At 41.7% G+C, this 17,502-nt stretch overlaps 1 protein-coding gene across 4 annotated transcripts in view; it reads right to left on the bottom strand.

Moving 5' to 3' along the window:
• The window catches only part of arhgef12b (Rho guanine nucleotide exchange factor 12b), a 139,525-nt gene that overhangs the window by 5,961 nt on the left and 116,062 nt on the right, over nt 1–17,502 (bottom strand). For all 4 annotated transcript variants that reach the window (XM_089129900.1, XM_039662472.2, XM_089129901.1 and 1 more), the window contains exon 35: nt 797–1,084. In XM_089129900.1, the coding sequence (XP_088986026.1) occupies nt 797–1,084 (288 nt within the window). The remainder of the gene's footprint in view (nt 1–796; nt 1,085–17,502) is intronic.

Raw genomic sequence — 17,502 nt, 5'->3', positions numbered from 1 at the left:
TCAGCTTTTTTTTAAAATGAAACTTACCCATATTCAAGTGTTGATTAAAAAAAAGAATACATGTAGGTGGAATAATATTTTTTTGTTGTTTTTTTTTAAAGCAGAGGGTCTGTTCTTTCTTTTGAAAGATTGCATGTTCTTCAGACTCAGAGATTTATAAATCATGATTTATATGCAATTTTTTCAGTGTTTTGTTTAATGTTGTTGTTTTTTAACTAAATTTACCCACATTCAAGTGTTGATAAAAAAAAGAATGCATGAAGCTAGAATAAAGTTTTTTTTTTAAGCAGAGAAAAAGCTTTAAACAACCAACAACGACGATAACGTGAATCCTTCGGATGAACCCAAATAATTTCTGCAAGTAAACTAAACCCATCATATTTTATGTCCTGATGTAACTGATGTTTCTAAGAGTGACACAAGGTAACATCTTGCTTTTGGAAACATTGAACCCAAAGCCTGTATATGTTTTATAAATGATGCCCCATCTGCATCATTTTTAATTGTTTTGTATTGTTTTATATCCATATATTTGATTGATTGATTGATATTTATCTAATTTAGTGTGGCTCTCACATTAGAAGACATGGCAGACAACTAGTTGTCCAGTGAGGTTCCTTTCATTCAGCATGGGTGTGTCGAATCAATCTGTTTTCCTAATCATGACACCGCTACAGATTTTGGGTCACAGTTAATCCCAGAAGTTGATTTGTTGGATTTAAGTTGTCCCTATCCGAATGAAGTTTTCAGTTACGTTTGAGAGGGATAGCTCGGAGCAGTCGAGTCTTCTACTCACGTGTCCTGAGAGCTTCATCAGCTCTGAGTGGCTGGAGCTCAAAGGCCTCGGCCTCGTCCTCATCTATGGCGATGCCCAGTCTCGAGCGCTGCTTCAGTAATGTCAGTCGATCGGTCATATCAGCCACCACGAACGCTTCATCATCTTCAGCCTGATCCGGTACCAAGTTTTCTTCCTCTTCATCCTCCTCATCAGATTTGGTCTCAAACGGGTTGGTACTAGATGGCGGGGTTGAAATGACCTCAGTGGACATGACCTCAGTAGACATGACCTCAGTGTCATCTTTTTCTAAGGAAAATATACAACAAAATTGAAGAAAACAATTGTGAAACATATTTACGAGGCTCCTAGCCAAATAAACTAGATATTCATGAGTAGGGGGGTTTCACACTGGCAGTTTAGTTCGAAAAGTAGCATGGTTCGCATTAGAGCCAGACCGATATATCGGCAGGCCGATATTATCGGCCAATATTAGGCATTTCCTAAAATATCGGTATCGGCAGTTATAATGGCCGATAAATGAATATTTCAAAAATAAAAACGGACGAATCACGCTTCAACCATGTCATGAGTGTTGGAGTTGTATAGTTTGTCCACCAGAGGGCACTCTACACCATCCCTGTTGGCAACACTCGCGTATAACACGCCACACATCCTGAACATTTAGACATAGAGAAAAAGTATCAAACGTATCTTGTGCATAAAAGAATGCATGAAGCTAGAATAGTGTGCGTTAGCTTTTCTTTTACGTGTCTGAAACCCAACGACGCCAAGTGTGCATTGGAGACTGTCGTTCTGTAATGGATTTAGAATCGCTAACGCCGCCTTCACACTGGCAGTTGAAATCATCTCCGATGCGGCTGCGAAACGACCGGAAGTCATTCATTTCCTATGGAGATTCGCAGACCGCATGCGAATGGGTCCGAAACGGGTCCGACCGAGTGCGGTGCGAAGAAAATCGTGTCCGTTGGTCATCCGGATGCGTTCAAAAATTTGAACTTGTGCGAAAAGCTACGGAGGGTTCCTATCCGACAATTCCAGCGGAAGTTGACCGTTGCTATGGTACTGATAAACAAACCTGAATTAGTAACTTTTTATAAAATAAATAATGATTTTATAACGATAAGTTGTCATGTCATTTTTTTATTTTCACGACTTTCTAACGTTTATAAGGGCAGTTAATACAATTAAACTGAAGGTAGACATTGAACTATTGACCACTATATCACATTTTTTAGCCGACCTGACATGTCAACGTCCTCAGCAACTTTCCTCACGCAGCATAACCCTCATCAGAGAGATCATACAGAACTGACAGAATCAACCTTTAATCTCTCCGCCATTTTTGTTCTACCCGCGTCCAACGCTTTTCACTGTGTAGTACAAAATCCGTTGGGAACGTATTGCGTATTACGGAGCTGATTTAAACTGTCAATGTGAAGGCGGCGTAAATAGTAGGTTTTAGAAGGCATGCAGCAACTGATGATTGAAAATGGTTTGATGTAGCTTGATGGAAAGAATTTAAAAAGTGCAGGTAAAGGGATAAGCAAGCTAACATTGTAATTATAAGGTAGCATATAAGGCAATGTAGGGACTAATTATTATTTTATTTATCAGATCTTTAATATATTTTGATGTTCCTCTGTTCTGTTGTGACAATAGAAACAAGTTTCTTTTTAAAATGCATTATCATATTATTTTAGTTAAAACTCATAAATAACTACAAATAACTAATGTTAGGGAAATCTGTTAATATTTTGTTGCGCGTTTCTGAAATAAAAAAAATAATAATAATAATATCAGCCGATATTTCGGAATATCAGATTTTAAAACCAACAAATATTTGTATCGGTATCGGCCTTTCAAAATCCTTGATCGGTCGGGCTCTAGTTCGCATGAAAAATTGGTAACCTGAAAGCTATAATGTGGACCTGGGGGACATGGCCCTCTATCAGAATCCAGAGTTTTGGGAAGATTGGAGAAACTTAATTTTTCGCCCAAAAAAAAAAAAACGTAAGGGGTACCACTGTCGTTTTTTTTTTCGGGCCGAATTTTTGAGTTTCGATATCTCAGCTCTGGAAGGGGCTAGAGCCTCAATTTTTGCACTCAGGTCTAAGTCTCATGGCCCTCTATCAGAATCCAGAGTTTTGGGAAGATTGGAGAAACTTAATTTTTCGCCCCCCCAAAAAAAACGTAAGGGGTACCACTGTCGTTTTTTTTTCGGGCCGAATTTTTGAGTTTCGATATCTCAGCTCTGGAAGGGGCTAGAGCCTCCATTTTTGCACTCAGGTCTAAGTCTCATGGCCCTCTATCAGAATCCAGAGTTTTGGGAAGATTGGAGAAACTTAATTTTTCACCCAAAAAAAAAAAACGTAAGGGGTACCACTGTCGTTTTTTTTTCGGGGCCGAATTTTTGAGTTTCGATATCTCAGCTCTGGAAGGGGCTAGAGCCTCCATTTTTGCACTCAGGTCTAAGTCTCATGGCCCTCTATCAGAATCCAGAGATTTGGGAAGATTGGAGAAACTTAATTTTTCGCCCCAAAAAAAAAAAACGTAAGGGGTACCACTGTCGTTTTTTTTTCGGGCCGAATTTTTGAGTTTCGATATCTCAGCTCTGGAAGGAGCTAGAGCCTCCATTTTTGCACTCAGGTCTAAGTCTCATGGCCCTCTATCAGAATCCAGAGTTTTGGGAAGATTGGAGAAACTTAATTTTTCGCCCCCCAAAAAAAAAACGTAAGGGGTACCACTGTCGTTTTTTTTTCGGGCCGAATTTTTGAGATTCGATATCTCAGCTCTGGAAGGAGCTAGAGCCTCCATTTTTGCACTCAGGTCTAAGTCTCATGGCCCTCTATCAGAATCCAGAGTTTTGGGAAGATTGGAGAAACTTAAATTTTTGCCCAAAAAAAAAAAACGTAAGGGGTGCCACTGTCGTTTTTTTTTTCGGGCCGAATTTTTTAGTTTCGATATCTCAGCTCTGGAAGGGGCTAGAGCCTCCATTTTTGCACTCAGGTCTAAGTCTCATGGCCCTCTGTCAGAATCCAGATTTTTGGGAAGATTGGAGAAACTTAATTTTTCGCCCCAAAAAAAAAACGTAAGGGGTACCACTGTCGTTTTTTTTTCGGGCCGAATTTTTGAGTTTCGATATCTCAGCTCTGGAAGGGGCTAGAGCCTCCATTTTTGCACTCAGGTCTAAGTCTCATGGCCCTCTATCAGAATCCAGAGTTTTGGGAAGATTGGAGAAACTTAATTTTTCGCCCCCCAAAAAAAAACGTAAGGGGTACCACTGTCGTTTTTTTTTCGGGCCGAATTTTTGAGTTTCGATATCTCAGCTCTGGAAGGGGCTAGAGCCTCCATTTTTGCACTCAGGTCTAAGTCTCATGGCCCTCTATCAGAATCCAGAGTTTTGGGAAGATTGGAGAAACTTAATTTTTCGCCCAAAAAAAAAACGTAAGGGGTACCACTGTCGTTTTTTTTTTTCGGGCCGAATTTTTGAGTTTCGATATCTCAGCTCTGGAAGGGGCTAGAGCCTCCATTTTTGCACTCAGGTCTAAGTCTCATGGCCCTCTATCAGAATCCAGATTTTTGGGAAGATTGGAGAAACTTAATTTTTCGCCCAAAAAAAAAAAACGTAAGGGGTACCACTGTCGTTTTTTTTTCGGGCCGAATTTTTGAGTTTCGATATCTCAGCTCTGGAAGGGGCTAGAGCCTCCATTTTTGCACTCAGGTCTAAGTCTCATGGCCCTCTATCAGAATCCAGAGTTTTGGGAAGATTGGAGAAACTTAATTTTTCACCCCCAAAAAAAAAACGTAAGGGGTACCACTGTCGTTTTTTTTTTTCTGGCCGAATTTTTGAGTTTCGATATCTCAGCTCTGGAAGGGGCTAGAGCCTCCATTTTTGAACTCAGGTCTAAGTCTCATGGCCCTCTATCAGAATCCAGAGTTTTGGGAAGATTGGAGAAACTAAATTTTTCGCCCAAAAAAAAAAAAACGTAAGGGGTACCACTGTCGTTTTTTTTTTTTCGGGCCGAATTTTTGAGTTTCGATATCTCAGCTCTGGAAGGGACTAGAGCCTCCATTTTTGCACTCAAGTCTAAGTCTCATGGCCCTCTATCAGAATCCAGAATTTTGGGAAGATTGGAGAAACTTAATTTTTCGCCCAAAAAAAAAAAACGTAAGGGGTACCACTGTCGTTTTTTTTTTCGGGCCGAATTTTTGAGTTTCGATATCTCAGCTCTGGAAGGGGCTAGAGCCTCCATTTTTGCACTCAGGTCTAAGTCTCATGGCCCTCTATCAGAATCCAGAGTTTTGGGAAGATTGGAGAAACTTAATTTTTCGCCCAAAAAAAAAACGTAAGGGGTACCACTGTCGTTTTTTTTTCGGGCCGAATTTTTGAGTTTCGATATCTCAGCTCTGGAAGGGGCTAGAGCCTCCATTTTTGCACTCAGGTCTAAGTCTCATGGCCCTCTATCAGAATCCAGAGTTTTGGGAAGATTGGAGAAACTTAATTTTTTGCCCAAAAAAAAAAAAACGTAAGGGGTACCACTGTCGTTTTTTTTTCGGGCCGAATTTTTGAGATTCGATATCTCAGCTCTGGAAGGAGCTAGAGCCTCCATTTTTGCACTCAGGTCTAAGTCTCATGGCCCTCTATCAGAATCCAGAGTTTTGGGAAGATTGGAGAAACTTAATTTTTTGCCCAAAAAAAAAAAACGTAAGGGGTACCACTGTCGTTTTTTTTTCGGGCCGAATTTTTGAGATTCGATATCTCAGCTCTGGAAGGAGCTAGAGCCTCCATTTTTGCACTCAGGTCTAAGTCTCATGGCCCTCTATCAGAATCCAGAGTTTTGGGAAGATTGGAGAAACTTAAATTTTTGCCCAAAAAAAAAAAAACGTAAGGGGTACCACTGTCGTTTATTTTTTCGGGCCGAATTTTTTAGTTTCGATATCTCAGCTCTGGAAGGGGCTAGAGCCTCCATTTTTGCACTCAGGTCTAAGTCTCATGGCCCTCTATCAGAATCCAGATTTTTGGGAAGATTGGAGAAACTTAATTTTTCGCCCCCCAAAAAAAAACGTAAGGGGTACCACTGTCGTTTTTTTTTCGGGCCGAATTTTTGAGTTTCGATATCTCAGCTCTGGAAGGGGCTAGAGCCTCCATTTTTGCACTCAGGTCTAAGTCTCATGGCCCTCTATCAGAATCCAGAGTTTTGGGAAGATTGGAGAAACTTAATTTTTCGCCCCCCAAAAAAAAACGTAAGGGGTACCACTGTCGTTTTTTTTTCGGGCCGAATTTTTGAGTTTCGATATCTCAGCTCTGGAAGGGGCTAGAGCCTCCATTTTTGCACTCAGGTCTGTGTCTCATGGCCCTCTATCAGAATCCAGAGTTTTGGGAAGATTGGAGAAACTTAATTTTTCGCCCAAAAAAAAAAACGTAAGGGGTACCACTGTCGTTTTTTTTTTCGGGCCGAATTTTTGAGTTTCGATATCTCAGCTCTGGAAGGGGCTAGAGCCTCCATTTTTGCACTCAGGTCTAAGTCTCATGGCCCTCTATCAGAATCCAGATTTTTGGGAAGATTGGAGAAACTTAATTTTTCGCCCAAAAAAAAAAAAAACGTAAGGGGTACCACTGTCGTTTTTTTTTCGGGCCGAATTTTTGAGTTTCGATATCTCAGCTCTGGAAGGGGCTAGAGCCTCCATTTTTGCACTCAGGTCTAAGTCTCATGGCCCTCTATCAGAATCCAGATTTTTGGGAAGATTGGAGAAACTTAATTTTTCGCCCAAAAAAAAAAAAAAACGTAAGGGGTACCACTGTCGTTTTTTTTTCGGGCCGAATTTTTGAGTTTCGATATCTCAGCTCTGGAAGGGGCTAGAGCCTCCATTTTTGCACTCAGGTCTAAGTCTCATGGCCCTCTATCAGAATCCAGAGTTTTGGGAAGATTGGAGAAACTTAATTTTTCACCCCAAAAAAAAAACGTAAGGGGTACCACTGTCGTTTTTTTTTTTCTGGCCGAATTTTTGAGTTTCGATATCTCAGCTCTGGAAGGGGCTAGAGCCTCCATTTTTGAACTCAGGTCTAAGTCTCATGGCCCTCTATCAGAATCCAGAGTTTTGGGAAGATTGGAGAAACTAAATTTTTCGCCCAAAAAAAAAAAACGTAAGGGGTACCACTGTCGTTTTTTTTTTCGGGCCGAATTTTTGAGTTTCGATATCTCAGCTCTGGAAGGGACTAGAGCCTCCATTTTTGCACTCAGGTCTAAGTCTCATGGCCCTCTATCAGAATCCAGAGTTTTGGGAAGATTGGAGAAACTTAATTTTTCGCCCAAAAAAAAAACGTAAGGGGTACCACTGTCGTTTTTTTTTTCGGGCCGAATTTTTGAGTTTCGATATCTCAGCTCTGGAAGGGGCTAGAGCCTCCATTTTTGCACTCAGGTCTAAGTCTCATGGCCCTCTATCAGAATCCAGAGTTTTGGGAAGATTGGAGAAACTTAATTTTTCGCCCAAAAAAAAAAACGTAAGGGGTACCACTGTCGTTTTTTTTTCGGGCCGAATTTTTGAGTTTCGATATCTCAGCTCTGGAAGGGGCTAGAGCCTCCATTTTTGCACTCAGGTCTAAGTCTCATGGCCCTCTATCAGAATCCAGAGTTTTGGGAAAATAGGAGAAACTTAATTTTTCGCCCCAAAAAAAAAAACGTAAGGGGTACCACTGTCGTTTTTTTTTCAGGCCGAATTTTTGAGTTTCGATATCTCAGCTCTGGAAGGGGCTAGAGCCTCCATTTTTGCACTCAGGTCTAAGTCTCATGGCCCTCTATCAGAATCCAGAGTTTTGGGAAGATTGGAGAAACTTAATTTTTCACCCAAAAAAAAAAAAAACGTAAGGGGTACCACTGTCGTTTTCCTCCATTTTTGCACTCAGGTCTAAGTCTCATGGCCCTCTATCAGAATCCAGAGTTTTGGGAAGATTGGAGAAACTTAATTTTTCGCCCAAAAAAAAAAAAACGTAAGGGGTACCACTGTCGTTTTTTTTTCGGGCCGAATTTTTGAGTTTCGATATCTCAGCTCTGGAAGGGGCTAGAGCCTCCATTTTTGCACTCAGGTCTAAGTCTCATGGCCCTCTATCAGAATCCAGAGTTTTGGGAAAATTGGAGAAACTTAATTTTTCGCCAAAAAAAAAAAAAAAAACGTAAGGGGTACCACTGTCGGTTTTTTTTTTTTCGGGCCGAATTTTTGAGTTTCGATATCTCAGCTCTGGAAGGGGCTAGAGCCTCCATTTTTGCACTCAGGTCTAAGTCTCATGGCCCTCTATCAGAATCCAGAGTTTTGGGAAGATTGGAGAAACTTAATTTTTCGCCCCCCAAAAAAAAAAACGTAAGGGGTACCACTGTCGTTTTTTTTTCGGGCCGAATTTTTGAGTTTCGATATCTCAGCTCTGGAAGGGGCTAGAGCCTCCATTTTTGCACTCAGGTCTAAGTCTCATGGCCGTCTATCAGAATCCAGATTTTTGGGAAGATTGGAGAAACTTAATTTTTCGCCCCAAAAAAAAAAACGTAAGGGGTACCACTGTCGTTTTTTTTTCGGGCCGAATTTTTGAGTTTCGATATCTCAGCTCTGGAAGGGGCTAGAGCCTCCATTCTTGCACTCAGGTCTAAGTCTCATGGCCCTCTATCAGAATCCAGAGTTTTGAGAAGATTGGAGAAACTTAATTTTTCGCCCAAAAAAAAAAAAACGTAAGGGGTACCACTGTCGTTTTTTTTTTTCGGGCCGAATTTTTGAGTTTCGATATCTCAGCTCTGGAAGGGGCTAGAGCCTCCATTTTTGCACTCAGGTCTAAGTCTCATGGCCCTCTATCAGAATCCAGAGTTTTGGGAAGATTGGAGAAACTTAATTTTTCGCCCAAAAAAAAAAACGTAAGGGGTACCACTGTCGGTTTTTTTTTTTTCGGGCCGAATTTTTGAGTTTCGATATCTCAGCTCTGGAAGGGGCTAGAGCCTCCATTTTTGCACTCAGGTCTAAGTCTCATGGCCCTCTATCAGAATCCAGAGTTTTGGGAAGATTGGAGAAACTTAATTTTTCGCCCCCCAAAAAAAAAAACGTAAGGGGTACCACTGTCGTTTTTTTTTCGGGCCGAATTTTTGAGTTTCGATATCTCAGCTCTGGAAGGGGCTAGAGCCTCCATTTTTGCACTCAGGTCTAAGTCTCATGGCCGTCTATCAGAATCCAGATTTTTGGGAAGATTGGAGAAACTTAATTTTTCGCCCCAAAAAAAAAAACGTAAGGGGTACCACTGTCGTTTTTTTTTCGGGCCGAATTTTTGAGTTTCGATATCTCAGCTCTGGAAGGGGCTAGAGCCTCCATTCTTGCACTCAGGTCTAAGTCTCATGGCCCTCTATCAGAATCCAGAGTTTTGAGAAGATTGGAGAAACTTAATTTTTCGCCCAAAAAAAAAAAACGTAAGGGGTACCACTGTCGTTTTTTTTTTTCGGGCCGAATTTTTGAGTTTCGATATCTCAGCTCTGGAAGGGGCTAGAGCCTCCATTTTTGCACTCAGGTCTAAGTCTCATGGCCCTCTATCAGAATCCAGAGTTTTGGGAAGATTGGAGAAACTTAATTTTTCGCCCAAAAAAAAAAACGTAAGGGGTACCACTGTCGTTTTTTTTTCGGGCCGAATTTTTGAGTTTCGATATCTCATCTCTGGAAGGGGCTAGAGCCTCCATTTTTGCACTCAGGTCTAAGTCTCATGGCCCTCTATCAGAATCCAGATTTTTGGGAAGATTGGAGAAACTTAATTTTTCGCCCAAAAAAAAAAAACGTAAGGGGTACCACTGTCGTTTTTTTTTCGGGCCGAATTTTTGAGTTTCGATATCTCAGCTCTGGAAGGGACTAGAGCCTCCATTTTTGCACTCAGGTCTAAGTCTCATGGCCCTCTATCAGAATCCAGAGTTTTGGGAAGATTGGAGAAACTTAATTTTTCGCCCCCCAAAAAAAACGTAAGGGGTACCACTGTCGTTTTTTTTTTTGGGCCGAATTTTTGAGTTTCGATATCTCAGCTCTGGAAGGGGCTAGAGCCTCCATTTTTGCACTCAGGTCTAAGTCTCATGGCCCTCTATCAGAATCCAGAATTTTGGGAAGATTGGAGAAACTTAATTTTTCGCCCCCCCAAAAAAAACGTAAGGGGTACCACTGTCGTTTTTTTTTCGGGCCGAATTTTTGAGTTTCGATATCTCAGCTCTGGAAGGGGCTAGAGCCTCCATTTTTGCACTCAGGTCTAAGTCTCATGGCCCTCTATCAGAATCCAGAGTTTTGGGAAGATTGGAGAAACTTAATTTTTCGCCCAAAAAAAAAAAACCGTAAGGGGTACCACTGTCGTTTTTTTTCGGGCCGAATTTTTGAGTTTCGATATCTCAGCTCTGGAAGGGGCTAGAGCCTCCATTTTTGCACTCAGGTCTAAGTCTCATGGCCCTCTTTCAGAATCCAGAGTTTTGGGAAGATTGGAGAAACTTAATTTTTCGCCCCCCAAAAAAAAACGTAAGGGGTACCACTGTCGTTTTTTTTTCGGGCCGAATTTTTGAGTTTCGATATCTCAGCTCTGGAAGGGGCTAGAGCCTCCATTTTTGCACTCAGGTCTAAGTCTCATGGCCCTCTATCAGAATCCAGAGTTTTGGGAAGATTGGAGAAACTTAATTTTTCGCCCAAAAAAAAAAACGTAAGGGGTACCACTGTCGTTTTTTTTTCGGGCCGAATTTTTGGGTTTCGATATCTCAGCTCTGGAAGGGGCTAGAGCCTCCATTTTTGCACTCAGGTCTAAGTCTCATGGCCCTCTATCAGAATCCAGAGTTTTGGGAAGATTGGAGAAACTTAATTTTTCACCCAAAAAAAAAAACGTAAGGGGTACCACTGTCGTTTTTTTTTCTGGCCGAATTTTTGAGTTTCGATATCTCAGCTCTGGAAGGGGCTAGAGCCTCCATTTTTGAACTCAGGTCTAAGACTTATGGCCCTCTATCAGAATCCAGAGTTTTGGGAAGATTGGAGGAACTAAATTTTTCGCCCAAAAAAAAAAAACGTAAGGGGTACCACTGTCATTTTTTTTTCGGGCCGAATTTTTGAGTTTCGATCTCAGCTCTGGAAGGGGCTAGAGCCTCCATTTTTGCACTCAGGTCTAAGTCTCATGGCCCTCTATCAGAATCCAGAGTTTTGGGAAAATTGGAGAAACTTAATTTTTCGCCAAAAAAAAAAAAAAAACGTAAGGGGTACCACTGTCGTTTTTTTTTTCGGGCCGAATTTTTGAGTTTCGATATCTCAGCTCTGGAAGGGGCTAGAGCCTCCATTTTTGCACTCAGGTCTAAGTCTCATGGCCCTCTATCAGAATCCAGAGTTTTGGGAAGATTGGAGAAACTTAATTTTTCGCCCAAAAAAAAAAAACATAAGGGGTACCACTGTCGTTTTTTTTTCGGGCCGAATTTTTGAGTTTCGATATCTCAGCTCTGGAAGGGGCTAGAGCCTCCATTTTTGCACTCAGGTCTAAGTCTCATGGCCCTCTATCAGAATCCAGAGTTTTGGGAAGATTGGAGAAACTTAATTTTTCACCCAAAAAAAAAAAACGTAAGGGGTACCACTGTCGTTTTTTTTTCGGGCCGGATTTTTGAGTTTCGATATCTCAGCTCTGGAAGGGGCTAGAGCCCCCATTTTTGCACTCAGGTCTAAGTCTCATGGCCCTCTATCAGAATCCAGAGTTTTGGGAAAATTGGAGAAACTTAATTTTTCGCCCCAAAAAAAAAAAAACGTAAGGGGTACCACTGTCGTTTTTTTTTCAGGCCGAATTTTTGAGTTTCGATATCTCAGCTCTGGAAGGGGCTAGAGCCTCAATTTTTGCACTCAGGTCTAAGTCTCATGGTCCTCTATCAGAATCCAGAGTTTTGCGAAGATTGGAGAAACTTAATTTTTCACCCAAAAAAAAAAAACGTAAGGGGTACCACTGTCGTTTTCCTCCATTTTTGCACTCAGGTCTAAGTCTCATGGCCCTCTATCAGAATCCAGAGTTTTGGGAAGATTGGAGAAACTTAATTTTTCGCCCAAAAAAAAAAACGTAAGGGGTACCACTGTCGTTTTTTTTTTGGGCCGAATTTTTGAGTTTCGATATCTCAGCTCTGGAAGGGGCTAGAGCCTCCATTTTTGCACTCAGGTCTAAGTCTCATGGCCCTCTATCAGAATCCAGAGTTTTGGGAAAATTGGAGAAACTTAATTTTTCGCCAAAAAAAAAAAACAAAAACGTAAGGGGTACCACTGTCGGTTTTTTTTTTTTCGGGCCGAATTTTTGAGTTTCGATATCTCAGCTCTGGAAGGGGCTAGAGCCTCCATTTTTGCACTCAGGTCTAAGTCTCATGGCCCTCTATCAGAATCCAGAGTTTTGGGAAGATTGGAGAAACTTAATTTTTCGCCCCCCAAAAAAAAAACGTAAGGGGTACCACTGTCGTTTTTTTTTCGGGCCGAATTTTTGAGTTTCGATATCTCAGCTCTGGAAGGGGCTAGAGCCTCCATTTTTGCACTCAGGTCTAAGTCTCATGGCCGTCTATCAGAATCCAGATTTTTGGGAAGATTGGAGAAACTTAATTTTTCGCCCCAAAAAAAAAAACGTAAGGGGTACCACTGTCGTTTTTTTTTCGGGCCGAATTTTTGAGTTTCGATATCTCAGCTCTGGAAGGGGCTAGAGCCTCCATTCTTGCACTCAGGTCTAAGTCTCATGGCCCTCTATCAGAATCCAGAGTTTTGGGAAGATTGGAGAAACTTAATTTTTCGCCCAAAAAAAAAAAACGTAAGGGGTACCACTGTCGTTTTTTTTTTTCGGGCCGAATTTTTGAGTTTCGATATCTCAGCTCTGGAAGGGGCTAGAGCCTCCATTTTTGCACTCAGGTCTAAGTCTCATGGCCCTCTATCAGAATCCAGAGTTTTGGGAAGATTGGAGAAACTTAATTTTTCGCCCAAAAAAAAAAACGTAAGGGGTACCACTGTCGTTTTTTTTTCGGGCCGAATTTTTGAGTTTCGATATCTCATCTCTGGAAGGGGCTAGAGCCTCCATTTTTGCACTCAGGTCTACGTCTCATGGCCCTCTATCAGAATCCAGAGTTTTGGGAAGATTGGAGAAACTTAATTTTTCGCCCCCCAAAAAAAACGTAAGGGGTACCACTGTCGTTTTTTTTTTGGGCCGAATTTTTGAGTTTCGATATCTCAGCTCTGGAAGGGGCTAGAGCCTCCATTTTTGCACTCAGGTCTAAGTCTCATGGCCCTCTATAAGAATCCAGAGTTTTGGGAAGATTGGAGAAACTTAATTTTTTGCCCAAAAAGAAAAAAACGTAAGGGGTACCACTGTCGTTTTTTTTTTCGGGCCGAATTTTTGAGTTTCGATATCTCAGCTCTGGAAGGGGCTAGCGCCTCCATTTTTGCACTCAGGTCTAAGTCTCATGGCCCTCTATCAGAATCCAGATTTTTGGGAAGATTGGAGAAACTTAATTTTTCGCCCCCCAAAAAAAAAACGTAAGGGGTACCACTGTCGTTTTTTTTTCGGGCCGAATTTTTGAGTTTCGATATCTCAGCTCTGGAAGGGGCTAGAGCCTCCATTTTTGCACTCAGGTCTAAGTCTCATGGCCCTCTATCAGAATCCAGAGTTTTGGGAAGATTGGAGAAACTTAATTTTTCACCCAAAAAAAAAAACGTAAGGGGTACCACTGTCGTTTTTTTTTCGGGCCGAATTTTTGAGTTTCGATATCTCAGCTCTGGAAGGGGCTAGAGCCTCCATTTTTGCACTCAGGTCTAAGTCTCATGGCCCTCTATCAGAATCCAGAGTTTTGCGAAGATTGGAGAAACTTAATTTTTCACCCCAAAAAAAAAAAAAACGTAAGGGGTACCACTGTCGTTTTCCTCCATTTTTGCACTCAGGTCTAAGTCTCATGGCCCTCTATCAGAATCCAGATTTTTGGGAAGATTGGAGAAACTTAATTTTTCGCCCAAAAAAAAAAAACGTAAGGGGTACCACTGTCGTTTTTTTTTCGGGCCGAATTTTTGAGTTTCGATATCTCAGCTCTGGAAGGGGCTAGAGCCTCCATTTTTGCACTCAGGTCTAAGTCTCATGGCCCTCTATCAGAATCCAGAGTTTTGGGAAAATTGGAGAAACTTAATTTTTCGCCAAAAAAAAAAAACAAAAACGTAAGGGGTACCACTGTCGGTTTTTTTTTTTCGGGCCAAATTTTTGAGTTTCGATATCTCAGCTCTGGAAGGGGCTAGAGCCTCCATTTTTGCACTCAGGTCTAAGTCTCATGGCCGTCTATCAGAATCCAGATTTTTGGGAAGATTGGAGAAACTTAATTTTTCGCCCCAAAAAAAAAAACGTAAGGGGTACCACTGTCGTTTTTTTTTCGGGCCGAATTTTTGAGTTTCGATATCTCAGCTCTGGAAGGGGCTAGAGCCTCCATTCTTGCACTCAGGTCTAAGTCTCATGGCCCTCTATCAGAATCCAGAGTTTTGGGAAGATTGGAGAAACTTAATTTTTCGCCCAAAAAAAAAAAAAACGTAAGGGGTACCACTGTCGTTTTTTTTTTCGGGCCGAATTTTTGAGTTTCGATATCTCATCTCTGGAAGGGGCTAGAGCCTCCATTTTTGCACTCAGGTCTACGTCTCATGGCCCTCTATCAGAATCCAGAGTTTTGGGAAGATTGGAGAAACTTAATTTTTCGCCCCCCAAAAAAAACGTAAGGGGTACCACTGTCGTTTTTTTTTTTGGGCCGAATTTTTGAGTTTCGATATCTCAGCTCTGGGAGGGGCTAGAGCCTCCATTTTTGCACTCAGGTCTAAGTCTCATGGCCCTCTATAAGAATCCAGAGTTTTGGGAAGATTGGAGAAACTTAATTTTTTGCCCAAAAAAAAAAAACGTAAGGGGTACCACTGTCGTTTTTTTTTCGGGCCGAATTTTTGAGATTCGATATCTCAGCTCTGGAAGGGGCTAGAGCCTCCATTTTTGCACTCAGGTCTAAGTCTCATGGCCCTCTATCAGAATCCAGATTTTTGGGAAGATTGGAGAAACTTAATTTTTCGCCCAAAAAAAAAAAACGTAAGGGGTACCACTGTCGTTTTTTTTTCGGGCCGAATTTTTGAGTTTCGATATCTCAGCTCTGGAAGGGACTAGAGCCTCCATTTTTGCACTCAGGTCTAAGTCTCATGGCCCTCTATCAGAATCCAGAGTTTTGGGAAGATTGGAGAAACTTAATTTTTCGCCCCCCAAAAAAAACGTAAGGGGTACCACTGTCGTTTTTTTTTTCGGGCCGAATTTTTGAGTTTCGATATCTCAGCTCTGGAAGGGGCTAGAGCCTCCATTTTTGCACTCAGGTCTAAGTCTCATGGCCCTCTATCAGAATCCAGAGTTTTGGGAAGATTGGAGAAACTTAATTTTTCGCCCAAAAAAAAAAAACGTAAGGGGTACCACTGTCGTCTTTTTTTCGGGCCGAATTTTTGAGTTTCGATATCTCAGCTCTGGAAGGGGCTAGAGCCTCCATTTTTGCACTCAGGTCTAAGTCTCATGGCCCTCTATCAGAATCCAGAGTTTTGGGAAAATTGGAGAAACTTAATTTTTCGCCAAAAAAAAAAAACAAAAACGTAAGGGGTACCACTGTCGGTTTTTTTTTTTCGGGCCAAATTTTTGAGTTTCGATATCTCAGCTCTGGAAGGGGCTAGAGCCTCCATTTTTGCACTCAGGTCTAAGTCTCATGGCCGTCTATCAGAATCCAGATTTTTGGGAAGATTGGAGAAACTTAATTTTTCGCCCCAAAAAAAAAAACGTAAGGGGTACCACTGTCGTTTTTTTTTCGGGCCGAATTTTTGAGTTTCGATATCTCAGCTCTGGAAGGGGCTAGAGCCTCCATTCTTGCACTCAGGTCTAAGTCTCATGGCCCTCTATCAGAATCCAGAGTTTTGGGAAGATTGGAGAAACTTAATTTTTCGCCCAAAAAAAAAAAAAACGTAAGGGGTACCACTGTCGTTTTTTTTTTCGGGCCGAATTTTTGAGTTTCGATATCTCAGCTCTGGAAGGGGCTAGAGCCTCCATTTTTGCACTCAGGTCTAAGTCTCATGGCCCTCTATCAGAATCCAGAGTTTTGGGAAGATTGGAGAAACTTAATTTTTCGCCCAAAAAAAAAAACGTAAGGGGTACCACTGTCGTTTTTTTTTCGGGCCGAATTTTTGAGTTTCGATATCTCATCTCTGGAAGGGGCTAGAGCCTCCATTTTTGCACTCAGGTCTACGTCTCATGGCCCTCTATCAGAATCCAGAGTTTTGGGAAGATTGGAGAAACTTAATTTTTCGCCCCCCAAAAAAAACGTAAGGGGTACCACTGTCGTTTTTTTTTTGGGCCGAATTTTTGAGTTTCGATATCTCAGCTCTGGGAGGGGCTAGAGCCTCCATTTTTGCACTCAGGTCTAAGTCTCATGGCCCTCTATAAGAATCCAGAGTTTTGGGAAGATTGGAGAAACTTAATTTTTTGCCCAAAAAAAAAAAACGTAAGGGGTACCACTGTCGTTTTTTTTTCGGGCCGAATTTTTGAGATTCGATATCTCAGCTCTGGAAGGGGCTAGAGCCTCCATTTTTGCACTCAGGTCTAAGTCTCATGGCCCTCTATCAGAATCCAGATTTTTGGGAAGATTGGAGAAACTTAATTTTTCGCCCAAAAAAAAAAAAACGTAAGGGGTACCACTGTCGTTTTTTTTTCGGGCCGAATTTTTGAGTTTCGATATCTCAGCTCTGGAAGGGACTAGAGCCTCCATTTTTGCACTCAGGTCTAAGTCTCATGGCCCTCTATCAGAATCCAGAGTTTTGGGAAGATTGGAGAAACTTAATTTTTCGCCCCCCAAAAAAAACGTAAGGGGTACCACTGTCGTTTTTTTTTTCGGGCCGAATTTTTGAGTTTCGATATCTCAGCTCTGGAAGGGGCTAGAGCCTCCATTTTTGCACTCAGGTCTAAGTCTCATGGCCCTCTATCAGAATCCAGAGTTTTGGGAAGATTGGAGAAACTTAATTTTTCGCCCCCCCAAAAAAAACGTAAGGGGTACCACTGTCGTTTTTTTTTCGGGCCGAATTTTTGAGTTTCGATACCTCAGCTCTGGAAGGGGCTAGAGCCTCCATTTTTGCACTCAGGTCTAAGTCTCATGGCCCTCTATCAGAATCCAGAGTTTTGGGAAGATTGGAGAAACTTAATTTTTCGCCCAAAAAAAAAAAACGTAAGGGGTACCACTGTCGTTTTTTTTCGGGCCGAATTTTTGAGTTTCGATATCTCAGCTCTGGAAGGGGCTAGAGCCTCCATTTTTGCACTCAGGTCTAAGTCTCATGGCCCTCTTTCAGAATCCAGAGTTTTGGGAAGATTGGAGAAACTTAATTTTTCGCCCCCCAAAAAAAAACGTAAGGGGTACCACTGTCGTTTTTTTTTCGGGCCGAATTTTTGAGTTTCGATATCTCAGCTCTGGAAGGGGCTAGAGCCTCCATTTTTGCACTCAGGTCTAAGTCTCATGGCCCTCTATCAGAATCCAGAGTTTTGGGAAGATTGGAGAAACTTAATTTTTCGCCCAAAAAAAAAAACGTAAGGGGTACCACTGTCGTTTTTTTTTCGGGCCGAATTTTTGGGTTTCGATATCTCAGCTCTGGAAGGGGCTAGAGCCTCCATTTTTGCACTCAGGTCTAAG

This window comes from Pimephales promelas, chromosome 4, assembly GCF_988280905.1.
Source record: "Pimephales promelas chromosome 4, fPimPro1.hap1.1, whole genome shotgun sequence".
Lineage (NCBI taxonomy): Eukaryota > Metazoa > Chordata > Actinopteri > Cypriniformes > Leuciscidae > Pimephales > Pimephales promelas.
This window is presented reverse-complemented; position numbering and strand designations above follow the sequence as displayed.